At 31.4% G+C, this 18,899-nt stretch overlaps 1 protein-coding gene across 1 annotated transcript; it reads right to left on the reverse strand.

The window, feature by feature from the left end:
• Nucleotides 1-9,051: 9,051 nt before the first annotated feature.
• LOC18099234 (protein SHI RELATED SEQUENCE 1) lies at nucleotides 9,052-11,543 on the reverse strand. The gene is made up of 2 exons (XM_006383086.3): nucleotides 10,203-11,543; nucleotides 9,052-9,703 (listed from the first exon to the last, which is right to left on the reverse strand). The coding sequence occupies exons 1-2, from the start codon at nucleotides 10,834-10,836 to the stop codon at nucleotides 9,303-9,305; spliced, it is 1,035 nt and encodes a 344-aa protein (XP_006383148.1). The 5' UTR covers nucleotides 10,837-11,543; the 3' UTR covers nucleotides 9,052-9,302.
• Between the last annotated feature and the right edge of the window lie 7,356 nt (nucleotides 11,544-18,899).

Below are 18,899 nucleotides of genomic sequence, written 5' to 3' on the forward strand. Positions count from 1 at the left end.
TTTAATTTGTAAGATTTGTTCCTCATTATTTTAATAAACTTCATAAAAATAAAACATTAATAAGTTATTTTCCAGCTTATTTTTCATGACATAACCAAACACTGGAAAGTGTTTTCCAACTTATTTTCCATTACACTACCAAACATCAAAAAATAATTCACTTTCCTGAAATTCACTTTCCAAAAGAAACTACTTTCCAACAAACAAACAGGGCCTAAGTTACATGTATTTTTTACATCATGGTGTTTTTTTTTAATGAATTCAATTCCTACATTTGATAGTAATGCATGTGGAGGATTGTGAAAAAAAAAATGATATCATTATCTATTATAATTAGTTATTTAACCCGCGTTTCGTCACGGGTCGTAAATGTTTTTTTAACAAAAAAAAAAACTAGTTATGCATGCTTTTTCAATATATTGTTTTACATAAAAAATCAAAGTATAACTCAAAAAATTTATGTAAGAATTTAATCAAATATATCGATAATCATCTATATAAACAAACAAAAATAATCGTTAACAATAACTAAGAGAAAACTGAAAGAAAATTAAAAGATGGATGTAGATCAAGATATTTAATCCTGCAAAATAAGACATTTACATGTTTGTGTCTACTAAATTTTTTATTAAAATCAATAAAAGATAATAGAAAAAGAAATACATATGAAACTAATTGAATACAATAAAAGAAAAAAAGAATATTATGCAAGGCTGATAATATTAAAAATGTTATTTAAGAATAAATATTTTTTTATAGAATAAAGCTCATTTGTATAAAATAAATCAATTCTTCAAAAATTAAATACAAACAAAATAATTTTTTTTTAAATCTCGATTCAAAAGGTTTGCAAAACCTGTAGCCTATGTCATGAGATCAAGATAAACATATAGAAAATAAATTGAAGATAACCACAAAACCAATCTTAAAAAAAAACATAATATAGAATGATAAAATCATAAAATAAAATGAGAAAATAACTATCAAACCGCATTAGCTTTTCAAACTTGTTACCTGTGTCATTAGATCGAAAGCACCACAAATACAAAAATTATTAAATTCAATCCCCAACAAATCAAGTGTTGAAGGATAAAACTAGAAAAAAATCAATCACACAAAAATATTGTAATTAAATGAATGAGGATGAAAATCAAAATAAAAAGTAAATTAGAGGGCATAAAAAAAATTATATTAGAGGGTTAAATTGAAAAGAAAAAAACTTTAACAAAAAAAAAAAATCAAAAGAATGACGTCTAAATTGAAAAAAAATAACATAAAATTTAACAAAAGAACCAAGGAAAAAAATCATAAATAAAAAGAACAAGGATCAAATTGAAAAAAATTATATATGAAAAATTATAATTTAAGGAGTAAATTGAAAACATAAAAAAATTTTATAAAAAGGTCAATGATGAAAACAAACAATAAAAAACATAAGAAGTGAAATTAAAAAATCAAAAGAAAGAGGATAAATGTGTACTTTCCCTCGATGAGAGAGAGAAAATAAGGGAAAAAAAGACCATCGTTGCTAAGCTGCTCATCTTCCCCGTCGTGCACCACATCATTAGAAAGAGGACACGGTGACGCTTCTAAAGAAATAACGAAAGGAAAAATTTGGCCACCGGATGATATTGCATTCACCACCCACGTGCTAGTGTGTAATAAACACGTACTAATAACTTTTTCAAATAAAAAGATATTTATCAAGTTAAAAATACCATAATGTTATCCATGAGCTTTAGTATTACAAACGCATAAGTGTGAAAAGACACAAATGCTCCTAGACACATGCTTCTTTTTTTTTGTTTTTCTAAGAGTAAAATTATTTTTTTTATTATATTCTAAGAAGATAACTCTAAAAACTCTTAGTCAACAACTTTATTTTTTTTAACCTTAAAAATAAATAAATATTTTTACTGTTTTTAATAACTAAGAGATCTTTTAAAAAGATCAAATTATCTCACTACCAAAGCTTTTATTTTTTCAGTTCAAGAGCAAGAGTATAATTTTATTATAAAAATTTATAATTAACCGTATCTAGTGGTAACTTGGGATCGCGCCTACCTGTTTATTTTTGTGTTTTAAAAGTGCATTTGAAAAATTTTGAAATTTTTTTATTTTTTTCTTTGTTTTAAATTAAAATTTTTTTGGTGTTTTCAGATCATTTTGATGTGCTAATGTCAAAAATAATTTTTTAAAAATAAAAAAATATTATTTTGATGCATTTTTTTTAAAAAAACACTTTAAAAAACAACCACAACCACATTTTCAAACTTCAAAATAGGGTTAACTTAAACCATTGTACAGCCATTATATCTACCAATCTATTAAGCGTTCGAGTCTGCATTTGGGAGACTCAAACAGCTATGCCTAGATAGTAGATATGGTAGAGGTGGCCATGTTAGCCCCTCCATTTTCACACGCTATATGCTTGGCCGTCTCTCGTCCTTGCTAGTTAAAAAAACAAAGTCATTGGGCCTTCGATCGATAAAAAGAGTGATGTTATTTCCATCTATGGTTTATATCCCACTCTATGATTCATTTTTACTACTTATTACGTAGAACATGGTATCCCTCATTAAGGTTTTCACAAATGATGGTAGCTCGATTTTTCACAAATAATTACATTAAATATTGGTATTAGATTTATATTTGAAAAACATGGCTAAAAAAAAAGTCTTTCCTTTAGGTTATTCAAATTCTACCTTTTTCTATTATCACCAAATTTAATTTATTCGAAATAAATTATTGTTCGCAATGTATTTTTCTTGTTAAATAATATTCTTTTGTGTTGCCAAATGTTATTCTCTAATAAATGATTATTTCAGAAAAACAATTAGAGTAATTAAGATTTTGAAAACTTAGATTTTTAAATAATTCTTTTTTTAATTAAGACTTCAATTTTAATAAATAGAAAATAATATTTCAATAAAATTTAAAATATCAAATTAATATGCTCCGTGATTATGCTAAAGATAAGATGTATGTAGCAGTGACGGAGCCACATGGTGTCAAAAGGGGGCAATTGCCCCCTTATTTTTTTTTCAACATATTTTTTATATTAAAATATGCAATTGCCCCTTTAAATTTTTTTTAAAATACTTTTTATATTAGAATATTAATAATATCTTAACATGTTTAATTTTCTTTACTGGCTACTAATTAACTCAAGTTAGCTATTGTTAACTTACAACATAATATAATATAATATATAATATATATGTTTAACACATTTCACTAATTTTTTTTCTTTCATTAATTAACCAAGAGCCTTTCTTTTTTCTTTCGAGCTACTATTCTTGCCTCTCTTTCTTTTACAAAATTTCTCTTCAAGTCCTAAGCTATTAATTAGTTAAGTAAATAACATATTATGCTTTATGCTTTAGGTAAGTTTTCTTCATCTTTTCTATTTGTTTTATTGTTTAATTTTAGTTTTATTCCTTTACAATTAGTTATTGAAAATGTTAGGATTTATAATAATTTAAGAGTTTGTTGAATTAATATGTGTATGAGTAATATTATATGCATATGGATATGAATTGAAATGAGTTTTAATGAATTGATAAGTATTTTACTATGAATTTCATATTGAAACTGGATGGCGATGAACTTACTAGTGATTAAAAATGAAGTATAGGACAACTCAAAAAATTAAGGACACGATAGAGAAATAAAAAAAATATTTAACATTTATGTTTAACCCACCTGTAGAAAACAATAAGTCAACAATAACAACAACAATTTGTCATGACAATCCTTTTAAGTTATGATTTTAGCTACTCTCTATCATATGTCAGCATAAAATTGTTGTCAAGAACTTCACTAGTCCTTGGAAGATTTAGAAAACACAAGCATTGAACACACCCTAAACTAAAAATAGATGAATAACAGTTTGATTGTATATATTAATAAATATATCTTTAATGAGATTGATAATAAAGTTATTATGAAGCGGTTTTAAAATATAAAACTCGAAAAGAACAATTATAATGTAAGTTTTTTTTATTTTGAAAGTATTTTTAAATTAATTTTGTTTGATATGAGTTAGTACATATATTTCAAAATGATTTCTTAATATAATGCATATATACATAATATATAATATCAAATATTTGTTAATAATTTGCCTCATTATTTAAAAATTCCTAGCTCCGCCACTAGTATGTAGTGCATTAATTGAATAGCCCAAGACCCGATAAAAGTCTCAAAGAAAACATAAATTTGGAATAGTTAAAGTTTGTTCCACATAACTTATAAACATTTATTAGCTTTTTTTACGAACATATTGTGATAAAAATAATTTATATACGTTAAAACTGTATTTTGTAAAAAAAAAAAAACCCCTTGTTTATATTTTTAAAGAGCGAACAGCCTGTTTGGGAGTGTGGTTGCGGTTGCTTTTCAAAGAACTTTTTTCGTGCCGAAATGCATCAAAATGATGTTTTTTTATTTTAAAAAAATTATTTTTGAGATCAGTACATCAAAACGATCCAAAACATATAAAAAATTAAAATTTTACAAAAACAAAATTAAATTTTTTGAGAACGCGATTTGCACCGCGTTATTAAATAAGTTAGAACTCAACATATGAAATGTTTAACTTCTTTATTAAATCAAAACTTACAAGTTCAAAAGGTTCATTCTATTTTTAATCTTACATTTTAACAATTAGAATTTCAATTCTTTGAAGTTTCCCATCTTAATTTGGTATTCTTTGTTCTATCTATTTTATTTTTTTTAAGAGCTGCGTGCCCTCAATTTCACTGGCAGGCTCCCATGGTTTTCAGTTTTTACATCAAACACACACACACACAAACAAAATCTTGACCTATATACTAAAATATATATCATAACCAAAAGAATTATATATAGCCTGGTCCATTGAGCAGACAAGATAGAGCCAGATAGAGTGTGCCAAAAAGCCATCACTTGCAGCCTTCCTGCTCAAACAGGTCATCATTCCCTGCAACAAGATCTAGCACCCACCAAGAACGAAGGGGATCATTTAGTGAATTAAAGTTCTAAGCATCATTGTTGCCTACATAAAGGGATCTGTCTCTTGCTTCTCATAAACAAAGTAGGGCTCTATTAACAAATATTTAAAGAGGACGTATGTTGAGCAAAAGCAAAGCATAAGGAAAACAGTTTATTATTATTATTATTATTGAAGAAGCTGAGAATTGGTTGATAATGGAAGTTTGGGACCACCAATTATATACATGCATGCCCACAAATACAAATTGCAGTATGGGGCTGTTGTCCTACAAATCTAGCCTCGCCCTAACAACTACATACACTATCCTATAGTGCCCTAAGAACCGCAACAAACCCTAGTACCCTATTGTCTGGCTTCGCCACGCCATGGATTAGAAGGAAAGCCCTTAACGTGTTTAATCATTGCTTTACCCCTTTCTCCCCCTCTCCCACGCAGGGTAGATTGACGACATCTGCTTAATTCTCTTTCAAGATACCTCCAATAAAGAAACAGCCAGGGGCTACACAGCTGAGCAAAGTTTCTAGACGTGGCAGAGGTCCGGTAACAAAGAAACAAAATCGGACTACAGTGGCGCTCTATATTCATAGTGGCAGAGCCAGATTGTAGGGTGACCAAGTTGGAGATGTCACAAAGGTTGGTATCCCTCTCTACTCTTTATGAATTGGCTTGAAGCGTACGGGATTAGTGGTATATTTAACATGCACCAAATGCTTGCTCGCATGAATTGTCAGAGCTGATGGATTTTTTAACTGAGGGAATATGAATGAATCAAGTTAGGCAAACAGGTTTTTCTTTTTCTTTCTTTCTGCTACAAAGGAAAAATGAGAACCCGAGAAAAGTGGAAGGTCCTGAGATGAAGAAATGGATAAAATGAGGTGATTCTCATGATCAACATCTACACTGTTCGTGAAGGGCTTTCGGAAAATGATTCTCAAATCCCATGTTGATTGGTTAACTTCATTAGTCATGATATTGGACTCATTTGAGAGCGATTTTTACTTGTAGGAATGTGAAAGAAATAGCTACGATGATCTCGAAAAAAAAATCTGCAAAAGGAACTCCAATGTGACTAAAAGCGGGGAAACCAAAGACTAGCTTTGAAGAATAGCAGGCACAAATCATACAAAAGGGAGATTCTCGAAGAAATCCCAACAATGGGGAGCAGACACCAGTAACAAAAAATTGATTGAACTACGCATATAAATGGAACATCCACAAATCATGACGAATCCAGGTGAAAAAAGTACTAGGCAACTTATCATAACTTTAAATTTGTAGCTTAAAACTACCTAGTGTCCTATCCTTGCAAATTTACATCTTTCATGAACATGTATGTGATCCACGCACTTCCTTCTAAAATGTGGTTTTCTCATGGGGAAGCTTGATGGGCTGGAAAATATTATACTACTGAAGTACCATTGCAGCATATTAAAAACTCAAACTTCCAAGGAGCACATAAAAATTCTGCATATCAAAAAACAGCTACTTTGTGGACGATTCATTACACTATGAAAATAAATCTAGGATATTGAGCTCCTAAAGAATCTAATGCACTGAAATGATCCATCATTGCTAGTATTTCCCCTACTTTTGTGGCCCCAGTTAACTACCATACTATTAAGCTGCAGTCTGGTTATTCAAATGCAGATTACATCAAATCTCTAGCTTCATAAACCTCACTGTGCTCTAAAACGAACTCTCAAGCTAACATATTCTCCTAGCTTTCTTTATATTGCACAAATTACACAGCTAAAACACCCACGGCATTGTAAATCTGATGTTGATTGCAATGAATTTGCAAGGGATGAATAATAGAAAATAAATATAACACCTGTTATGATATTGTATATACAGACTTGTATCAAGTTTATGTCATAACTTTTAACATTTTCTTTTGTTGTTTCTTTCTCTCTCCTCTTAGATGATTTTCATGTGACATCCCATGCACTTGAATATGATGTCTATATATATCTAAGCTATACATACTCTAACAGGCTTCTTCAATTAACAAATTTTTTTGCTCTCGTAAATTTAAAGCTGTGCAATCAAGGCATTTTTCTTGTTGGAACTCGTTGAAGTTTTGACACTACATGTATGATCATGTCTTTTGTACCATGCAAGACAAACTTCTAATAAGAACAACTTCACTGAAACAACAAAAATCCAGAACCCATAAATGAAGGCAACAATAAATCTCTTAGCAGGTAAGCTCAATATAATAGAACACATTCCAACTTCTTCCCATCAGTCTCCCCTAATTGATGCAAGAGATATTGTCATTCATACAACACAATTTCTCTGATGCAAGAGAATATTGCCATATCAAGTAGAACCTTGATGAAATGAAAACAAAGTTTGTTGAACATTAAGACATTGCACTTACGTAAGATGAGAACTTATTTTCTAGCATGTGATTTACAAGTGCAAGTAGATACAATTCTTTTGTTCTAGCTGACTTTATCATTACACTGTTCTTATTTAAATGATTTTTGTTCAAACGGAATTCAGCAAAACAAACTGTAAGTCAATGACAAATAGTATTGTATAACTCAAACCCATTTCCTTCTATAACATATTCAGCATTTGTCATTGCAAAGGTGTTTCTGAAATGTTCCCGTAGAAAGTATGTTCTATAGGCAATCTAATTTCAAATTTATGTTTAGACGGTTTAGAACCAACTGGAAGTTCATTTCCAATTACAATTTCTAGTCAAATGACATTTAAGCCACCATAACTTTCCAACCAAGGAAAACTAATCCTCCAAAGGGTCTTATTTGGTATAAAATTCCTCAAATAGCTAGTATACAAAGTATAACAGCAGAGTTGTACTTTTATCATTTAAAATTGCACACTAGCCTTGGCCTTTTGCATAATTATTTGATGGGCAAAAATGTAAGATTTGATTAGAAAGATTGGGAAGGTGACTATGCCTTTGCTGTGGAAGGTGACTATGCCTTTGCTTCAAAATGAAACATAAATATAGATAAATAAATGGTTTAGCATTATTTCAAACTAAAAGGGATTGTATTAAAAATAATATCCACCGGTGCTCTTATGTTGTTTTAAAGCGTGTGGTTTACATTTGATCTTCAATTGATGTCGCTCAAGCTACTGCATTGTGCGAGAGCTACATTTAGTAGCAATAATGCAGAAAGCATGTGGCTAGTCTAATTATGTGTCAGCACTAAATGAAAACAAACTGTGGATCACCTAAAATGGTACTGTACAGGTAATGAAAAGAAGAAATCATTTTCAAGAAACAAGACTTTATTGGGAAGAGAGAAATCCTAACTGTAGAGGCAAGCAAATATGTAGTGATAATGAAGAGGAGAGACCATGTCATGGGTCAGAAAGCTTCTCAACCTCCGAGTTTTCCTCACAAAATCCTTTTTTTTAAAACATAATCAAGATTTCAATGAGAAAGTCTTATAACATGCAAGAATCTCTAAATATAATAATATATATAGTTTCTTGCAGGGGCATTAAACAAGAGCAGTAGACAAGAAATATTTCCAATTTTATCATCAAAGTCACATCTATTAACGTCCATTCTAATTAATTAAAGAATTTATTTGTATAATTATATCAAACGAGCAAGTATTTCAACATAGAGAGAGTAAGAAGGAAGAGAGAAAACCACTACACATTTTTCTTTTCTTTACCTTTTGAACTTGAATGTTTTGCTTATTCATGCATGGCTGGCAACGCCCATACCGCGTCAAGAAAATAGAAAAAAAATAGAAAGAATGAAATTGGTTTGGTCTTTCTGTTCGGTCCAAACAAAGACGAAACCCAATTTTCGATTCAATTTCAAACCGGCAAACTTACGGGTAAACAGGGAAAAAGTCAAGTTCAAGTCCAAAACTAACGTAATGGAATCAAACCCAGATGACAAAACATAATATATAACACAAACAAACAAGAAAACAAGAAACATGCCATCACTACATTAATACACTGCCTCTTTACTTGCTTTCCTTTCTTGTCCTAACACGAGAAAGAAACTTTAGATATCTTCCGCATAAAAGAAAGGAAGAATGTGAGAGAGAGAAAAAGAAGAAGAATAATAACTTAGCATTGAAATTTGCACAAAAACAAGAACATGTTAAGCATTGCCTCTCATCAGTCCTCATTCTTCCTTTTTTCTTTTTTTCCTTAACTCCTACTTGAATGGATGTGTCAAATTTACTTCTCTTCTTACTACATTTTATCATCATCAAATATTTTTTTTGGCCAAAAGTACATGGAAAAAAAGAGCTCGCTAATATAAAAGAGAGAGAAAAGACGAGAATGACGTTGTGTGTTTTCATGATCTTGGATTCGGAAAGAATTGCGTACCAGCCATGAAAGTGTTAAGTGGGGCGGGATATAAAGAGGAAGGATCAAGAAATGAAGCTGTAGTAGACGCCACCGTTACACCACCACCACCACCAGTAGCTGAAATTGTGGCAGATGTTGTGGCTGTGCCAGCTGCGATTAAATTGAGTGGCTGTACTCCACCACCACCACCAGAAGATGTCTCACCAGGTGCCAAGTAGTTGCTTTCAGGGCCACGATCATAAAGAACTCCTTTAAACACATGCCCTCCAATGTTTACGGCAGTTTGATAAGCTAACATCTCCTCGCTTTCATCAATGCCACTCACTCTAACACAACGAAATAATGCCGGAGAGCTCACTTCTGCTGGGAAATTCCCAAGTTCTAACCCTAAACCAAAGAAAGCCACAAAGAACCCATTAAAATAGATTACATTAGATTTTGATTAAATTAGTACTGAGATAAAAAAAAAATGGGATTTTTATAAAATTATATTTTATGTATATGAAATGGCACGCAAAAGCAAGAAAGAACAAACACATGCTCATATATATTATATACGCAGATATCAATCAACACACAGAAAGAGGAAAAATAGTTTCTTCCCTGTGAATCTACTCGTCAGGATTACTTACTAACAGTATTCATACAAGGAAAAGTTAAAAAACAGCTGATGGGGTTTATCATGGAGGCCCATTTTCATTACACAAGCAATCGATATGGCCTCTCTCTCTCTCAAGATTCTCTGTAAGGGCGTGTGTGCCTCTGAATTCTTCTAAAGAGTGAATCTTCAGAATTGTGAGTGACTCGTTTCACTTGAAAGACAGGAAGGGAAAGTAAAGGAAAAGAGACATTGCATAGACATAGTGTATATAGATATTGTCTTTACCTGACATGTTATTAGCCAAGTGAGTGCAAGCAAGAGAAGAAGGGCTTGGATTTTCTCTCTGTCGTTTAGGATTCTCTCCGCGAATTTGCAGTTGTTGCTGTTGCTGCTGCTGGAAAATAGTTAATTGATGCTGTCTTTCACGGCGTTTAGAGGCAGGAACCCAAGTGCTTTTCACATGGGTTTGACACTCAAATCCTCTACTCTTACAACAAGTCCTACACCTCATGTGTACACAATCTTTCTTTGCTTGGTTGCCACAATCTTGGCAACTTATGCTACCTCCTACTCCAGAACCAACAGGCCTCATCATCATGAAAGCTGCTGCTGCTGCTGATCTTGATGAGGATTCATCAGAGATGTTGATTGAAGCTCTACTGGGTCCTACACCTAAACCAACAGCTGACGAGTAGAGATCTTGCTGTGGATTTTGGTGTCTTTGGTGAAGAAGTTCTTGGTGGTGGTGGTGTTGCTGCCATAGCTCAAAACCTTTGTAAGAATTGTCTTCACTTCTGTAGCAAAACCAGTTTTCTTGTGGAATTTCATTTGGTGGGTTGCTGTTGTTATTGTTCTGTTGTTGTTCTTGGTTATTACCACTACTACTACTATCTCTTCCTAATGAGAACAAGCCAGCCATTTCTCCTCCTCTAATCCTGACCCTGAACTCAATTGTGAGAGAAAATCCATAATCAAGAAAACCCCACTCTATTTCTTTGTCTTTAGCTTACATCCCAGCAAACATCAAAAGGGCACTCCTTGAATTCTCCAGAATTTTGGGTTTTGAATTGAGAGGGGGGGAGAGAGAGAGAGAGAGAGAGAGAGAGAGAGGTGCCAAAGAGTGTAAGAGTGGTCGTAGTACTCGATCTTTGAATTCTTGTTCCTTGTTTTCTTGTGTCCTGTGTATGTGAAAAATGTCTCTCTTTCCTCTCTCTCTCTCTCTTCCTCACATACTCACTTACTCTAGCTATCTTGTTTCTCTAAATAACTGTGTCAACAAGCAGTAAGTAGTTTCTTGATTAGTTTTGGCTTTTGTTGGATTTGTTTTGGCACTTTTTTGGTTGAAGGGGGTGTAAGAGAAAAAAAAGAAAGCGTTAATCGCGCCTTCAATTCCTTTTCTTGATCATTTAATTTTACGACACAGAATTACAGCTGATGCTGCCTCTGCAAACGCCGTCATGCTCTCTCTCTCTCTCTCTCTCTCTCTCTCCTCTCCTAGCCCAATTTAACTCTCTCACTGCCCACCTCTCTGATGTTCCCTCTTTAGCTTTCGCTGAACAGTGCTTCTCTTGTTCTTGTTTTATTTTTGTGCGTCTCTAAAACTAAACGAACTGATCAGTCTCTTCAGTGTCCCTCCCTCTCTCTCTCTCTCAAAATGGCATGATCAATCCTCGTGTTAATCCAACGGTTAAAGTTATGACACGTGTCAGCCAGCGGCTTTTGCATCTTTCGCCCTTTGTACCGGAAAACCCGCTACTTTTTTTCCCTTTATTTTATTGGTTAATTTTTATTATCTCCTATTTTTTCACTAATTACCCTAATTATAATTGATTTCATCCCTTTCTGGCGTCTATTCACCTTTCCCCTTAATTTATGTCCATATGTACAATATCCATAATAAAGTCTTAAATTACTTGAAGGTTTAGCTGTAAAGCATAATAATATATATTCTCTAGTCCATTGTTCCATGCAAGTGTGTCTTGTTGAGGGCAAGCTTGTAAGTTGATGTTCTTCTCTTCTGTTGTAAAACGAAGACCATGTCATCTTCTTCTTCTTCTTCTTCTTTTATTATTAAGTTATTCTTGACTAGGATCTTGTACAATCCACCCACTCTGAAAATGACGTGCGCATGAAATCCTGATAAAAACACAAAACAACTTAATTATAATAAAACAACTCAATTATAATCTCAGCCACCACTTGAAGAGGATAAGACCATGCAATTATCCATAGCAAAGGAGCGGTGTTGTTCCTGATCAGTTTGTATCATGCAGAGAGATTTGGGCAGTGAAAAAAAGAGCAGCAGCAGCAGCAGCATTCATGAATTCTGAGAAACAATAATCATGTGTTGCATGTCTTGTGGCTGTAGTCCAGGGGGACACAGCGCCACCTACTCGTACCTTTTCAATTTTCTTTTCTGATTTGATTCAATGCCAAGTATATTAAAAGATATCATGCCTATAAAACTACCATATGGTATCAACAAGTTCGATTTTTGGACCTTGTTGTTTTGTAGGGTTTCTTAAATAATGTGCACTTGCTAAGGTACTAAAGAACAAATGGGAGTTGACTAACTCCTTCAAGGACCCCTCCTGTCTTCTCATGTCCATGTATGGCAGCACTCTCTGTTGGGAAAAAGTTTGTGGCGGATACGCATCATTCTCAACAATGGATTTCCTCGACTAAAATTACACCACTTCATGATCTCTCCTATCATATAACAATCAAATTTGAGTAATTATAACTTCGAGATTTGGCATCGATGTTTTCAGATTATTATTAAACGGATTTATTATGTTTTAAATAGTATATATTAAATCAAGATTAAAAAAATGTATTTTTAATTTTTCTTTTAAAAAAATTAACAAGAAAAATAAAACATATATAAATCAAATTAATATATATTTTTAATCATTTTAGATAATACATTCAAGTAGTATCCCTACGTAGTTAGCGCACGTGTCTTGATCTAAAGATTATGAGTTTGAAGTAACAATATTAGTTTTTTTTAGACAAATAGGATGTTGTTTATAAATTTTTTTTTAAAAAAAAATAAAGTGCGTGTGTATTTTTCAAGCCCACGTGTTTTTGCTTTGTTGTAACACGGCCATAACTCTTTTTTTTTCTTTTTTTTTTTCCTAAGGGGAGAGTACTGGTGTTTGGCCTTTTTATCTTTTGGTTTTTTTTTCCAATTATTTCTTTTATTGTGGGGGGTTTTTATTAAATTTTGTCTTCAAGTATTAGGTTAATAGTATATTGTTTTTATCATGTAAAAAAATATAAAAATAGATTAATTTAATCAAGTGAAGTTCGTAACTTGGGTAGTAAGTTTAACAATTTAACTAAAGTTAACTTGACCTGTTTTTTTCTATTTTATGTGATTTTTTTCTTTAAATTTATCTAGTCGACAAGATCACATCGAGAAAATTTTTACACGATTTAATTTAAAATCCAAGCTAAACAAGGAATTAGATTAAGAGTTTTCAAGTTTGAACTATTATACCAAGTTTAATGATATAAAAAAATATTTTTAATAATCTAGATATTATTTTTTTATACTAAAAACAAATTTAGTCCAAACTGTAATGAGAGCACGGGAATAACTAGTTTCAATCTATTCAAAAATACATTTTAACAACAAATAAAAAAAATTAAAAATAAGTATGTATCACCCATACAGCACAAGAGCAAGCAACATGCTCCATCTTAGGACATATAAAAAGGAATATATAGGAGGTTTGATCATAATATTAATCCTAATTAACTGGTAATTAACTAATGGTAGATGGTCGGAAATCAAAGAGAAGCGGATTTAAGGACTCTCTTAATCCATGAAAAGGAAACTTGAGAAAATTGAAGGGAAGAAAAAAAAAAAACACACGATATGTTACTTTGATTTTAAGCTAAAATCTAACAACCAAACTGATTGCTCTAATTAACTCGAGTTATTGTACTAAGTCCAGTTGGTGATCGGAATCCACTAACCACTAATGAAGCAATTGGAAGATATCTTTTAAATTTAATTAAGCGAACGAAAATCAATCTTTGAGGTGTTAATAATTAACACCTCAAAGATTTAGTTAATTTAATGAGAAAAATAAAACCACCCAACTCATATATATAATTTCTTTTTTAATGTCCCTATAGATAGTTTATCTCATATCCAAGTGGGAGGTGAATTTAGTTTTAGTATATAAAGAGGTTTAATGGTAAGAACTTGGGATCAAGAGATTTGCTCCTCCTATGATCTTAGGTTCGAGTTTTGTGGTTGCTAATATGATGGCCACTAGAGGCTTATATGATCGTTAACTTTAGGGTTCGTGGGATTAGTCAAGGTATATACAAACTGGCCCGGACATTCAAGATAATAAAAAAAAAATAAAAAAAAAACATCTTATTTTAACTTAAAAGAAAGAAAATCGATTGTGGATCCTTTCATCTATAATTAAATGCATGTAACTACAACGAAATTAATTCTTAAGGACATTTGCTAAAAAGAAATCTTGATTTTATATATATATATATATATATATAAATGTTGAATAAAACCAACTATAGAAATTATTGAATACATTAAAAAAAAAAAAAAAAAGAAGGTTGCAAGCGTTGTAAATTGTTTTAGTTAAAAAGAACCGGTTAAAACTTAATAATTTTTACAAGTAAAACAATTATACCAATTGCAAAATATTTTTTTTTTTTTAAAAAAAAAAAACAGCGGAAAGACCACCTCGCCATTATTTGAGAAGGGAACTAGCTAGGAAGAAGTAGCCATTGACATATTTGTCCACACGTACGTAAGCCGATCACATCGAGTGGGGCCTACAATCTGCTCTGTAGGACCCACTTTCTTCTGATCTAAGCATCTCTATTAACTGGCCTCTCTCGCCACAAAATCTCTTCCCAACTCGAAAATTTATTATTTTCTGTGTTGGTTTGATCTCGAAAATTCCCTCAATGTTAGAGCCAAATTCTTTAGGAGGTCAAGGGACGCTCGCAGTTCTTTATTCAATCTCCATGTTATTGCTTACTTTTCTTTGTTCTCTTTATGAAATCTTAATCACGTGTTCTAAAGTGAATTGCTTTCGGTATGAGCCTTTGCCCCAAGATCAAGTTCTAACATAACCATTTAAAACAAAATCATGAGTGAGAATAGAGGTAAAGCTAGCATTTTGTCCACACCATTCTGATCGATGAACATGAGAAATTCAAGTTGTTAATCAGGTAATTAATTATTATGGAAGAGTTTGGTTCTTGTTTCCCGTGGATGTTCTGATCATCAAGCATATTAGTTAAGGAATCGTTTGGTTTAGTTTTATATTTCTTCTTCTTTAAAGAAAAAAAACGAAAATACAAAACTTGTATGCTTCTGGGAATTTTAAAAATTGAACAATGTTGTTTCCAAAACCATAACCCTAACATCATTTAGAGAGCTTGTCGCTATCTAGTCCTATCCTGATGGGAGCTCACTCCCTCTGATTAGGCAAACTATTTCTAGACCCTATAGTTTAATACTTGCTCTTCTTAGTAAAATCGACATTTTATATGAAAATAGGAATGCTAAAAAGCACACTCGTTGAGGCTTTGAGCACCATACGTACGTACGCTAGCTCCATATGTTTCGAGTTTCATTATGAATGTGTGTGTGTTTAGGGTGATCTTCTGCTCAATGCTCCAAAAACTATGTTAAGTACGAGCCCTTTTCTTCCTTGGAACTGCGATCATTTCTTCCCTTCTCCGATAATTTCTTTGGGTGATATTGGACGATGACGGTTTGATTCAAGCACGAGGAATACTTGAGAGAAGTTATTTTTTAATTGTTATATACTTGCATTTTTTAATTGTTATTCTAAAAACGTATATTTTGTTGAATATGAGCTAAGGTATAAATTTTTCACAAGATGTTGTGAATATTAGATAAAGTAATTAATGGAGCATTGAGTTTAACAAATAGCTCCTGTTCTAGTGATTCAATGCTCGGTTTATTGTTTTTCAAGTTTAAAGAGTCGACTCGAATAATTATCATCAAGTATTGAGTTATTTTGTAAAGGATGATATTGACATTATATATGAAAGCAAGGACGACTTTATTAGTTCGCAAGTTAAAAAAGTTTGTGGGAATGTCATTAGTAACCGTAGGAGTGCCGATAGCAGTATGCATCACTTGTTCCACGCTTGAGTATCCATAGATAGACCAAAAATTATTATGTTTTAATAATACAAGTGTTTTTTTTTAAACTTGTTTTAGACATAAAATCTCTTATAATTAAGTTTTAAATAAGTTGTTCATATTAATGAATTTAAAACACAATTTGTATATATGTTTTCCTGATCTCGAGTTGAAGTTTTTTCAAGCTTGTTTTTAATTTGATTTGATTTTAAATTTAATTTTAAGCAATGTGTTTTGTTATTAAAAATGAGAGTAAGGAGGTTTATGGGATTTTTATTTTATGTTTTTAATGAAATAATGGTTGGAATCGAGGTTTTTTGGTATTTTTATATTTCAATCACCAAAAACAGCTCAGCTCTGGTGACTAGAGAAAAAAAATAAAGTAGACATAAAATATGCTTTTAATTATTCTCAATCTTTAATGTTATTGTTTTTTCTTAACAACTTAATAATATAATTTATTTTTTATAATCTCGTCTAATCATTTAAATTTTTATGTTGAGATAATTATTTAATAAGGTATTAAAATCAGGAGCTTAAATTACATCATCCTCATTCTAATTAATTAAATAAATATTAAGTACAAATAATGATAAACTTGTATAAATTTCAAATTTAAATAACTTTCAGTTGAAATAATGTGTTGGAAATTCTTGAAACCACAACTATCAAAGTAAATTATAATAACTTTGAACAAGAAAAAAGAAAAGAAAAAATTATCAAAAATGTCCCTAGCTTGAGTGTTGGAATATTTTGTTTATTAGTTTTCATAAATTACATTTAACATTTTGGATCTTCAATCGACATAGATTTATAGAAAAATAAAAAGATGAAAGTATCCCATGTATATTAATAACCATCACAATACCCTTGTAATTGGATAACAACTCTTCTCTCTTACATTTTATCGAACAATACAAATACAGACATAATGACAATTTCCTAAACTAGGCATTGCATTCAACTCTTTCTCCACCGTATACTAAAATACACCGAGCCCAATCCAACTTCTCATAATGTCCTGGGAAGGGGAAGCAGATTGGTTCGACATGGGCATTGTAGTGAAAAAAGCGTGTTGCTGCTATCTGAGTTGGTTGAGAGTTCACAATGCAAATTACCATTTTCTTCCCCTGATAATCTCTCTCTAAACCACGGATTTTTCTCTCTCTCTTTGCCTGAGGGCTCTGCAACATGGCCAGAGGAAAATCGTCCGGCAAGCTCATTGGCTGTATCATCTTGCAATGTGTAAATCGCAGTACAAGTTTCTGAAGATGGCAATTTGGAAGCAATTATCCCTGCCTTCTATGTGATACATTTAAGGGTTTGGCAATGGTTTCTCTAGACTGGATTTTTGTAATTCTAGGCATCAATTGAGACACCATATATTGTTGCCGCCATTCTTAAATCATATATAATCATGTCAATGTTGTTGCACTGTTTCCACTGAGGAAGTCACCTACATTATTCTTTTGCATCAGCATGGCGCCCATATGGACGTGTTTTTGCCACGGGGAATCAGGATAAGACTTTTCGGGCGTGGGATATAAGAAAGTTGTCATCGCGCCTGTTGCTATTCTCAATGGAAACTTGAGTGTGGTTTGTTCAATTTGCTTCTCAGCGGTTGGCCAATTCATGTTGATAGCTGAACCTGCAGATTTGTGCATGTTGATGGTACACTGCATGACTACTGAAGGTGGCAAGAGATACCTTTGAATTTGCAGCTGACTTCGGCAAATTGGGTTGGCATGACAATTCCAGTTAAAACGGTAAAATGAGAGGGAAAAAAAAATTATAACACATGTTAAATGGCAAATGTATGATATTTTTAACATTTTTTTATCGGCAACTAATGACAATAAATGTAATTGAGATATAAAATATAGATTGAAATTAATTATATAACCAATAAGATATAAAATACAATATATGAAAAATTGGTATACAAAATGTTGACACACTCTAGCTAACTTTATGATGTTTTTAGTAATGTTTTCAAAGAAATATAAATGCTAGCTATATATAATTGCACCATTTTATTACTTAATCACATGTTGATGTAGTCAAGCTTGTGAGTTCTAAATAGAACATATATGTAAAAAGTCTATCATATGTTTTTATGTTTTTATGGGTCAATGATACAAGTTTATTAGACCAATAAAAGATTCAGTCATGTTAAATCAAGATAACGATTTAAAATTATTATAATATAAAATTTAACTGTTAGATTATACTTAAGTTTATAAGGTTATTTTTTTATTAAAAATCATTGCATCACTCATTAGATTGTTAGATTATTAATTAGATACAAAAGTTGTTGTGTTGACTAATTTTGCTAATTTTCCTAGTTGTTTTTTGAATTATTGTTTATTTCAGAATTTATATTAATTTTTTTTTATGTGTTACTATCTTGATTTTGTTTTTTAGTCTAAGTCAGTATTGTAAACCTCGCAGACTTGGTCATGTCTCTATTTCAGAAACAAAATAAGAGTTTATGGTTCTTTGAATTCATCTTTTGTTTTTATGTGCTTGCTATTGTCTTGTTGTGCCTCTGCCTACGTCACCTACTTTAATTATTCTTTATATTCATTGCTCTAAACAATCTAATTAAATCCTCAATTAACAAATATAATAAATAAAAAACTTAACAAGTATATATAAAAAAACAACAATCAAAATATTGCATAATATTTTTAGTAAGAAAAATTACTAAATAATTTAATTAAGATCCATACGAGATGGGATCTAATATATTCAAAATAAAATAAATGAGATTAATTAGTTTTAAATTATTCAAGGTTATTATCTATGTAATTAAA

Source organism: Populus trichocarpa, chromosome 5, assembly GCF_000002775.5.
Source record: "Populus trichocarpa isolate Nisqually-1 chromosome 5, P.trichocarpa_v4.1, whole genome shotgun sequence".
Lineage (NCBI taxonomy): Eukaryota > Viridiplantae > Streptophyta > Magnoliopsida > Malpighiales > Salicaceae > Populus > Populus trichocarpa.

Coding starts and splice junctions, on each gene's coding strand:
- LOC18099234 (XM_006383086.3), bottom strand. CDS start 10,836: ATGGCTGGCTTGTTCTCATTAGGAAGAGATAGTAGTAGTAGTGGTAAT. Junction 9,704..10,202: donor CTTGGCTAATAACATGTCAG/GTAAAGACAATA, acceptor TCTTTGGTTTAG/GGTTAGAACTTGGGAATTTC.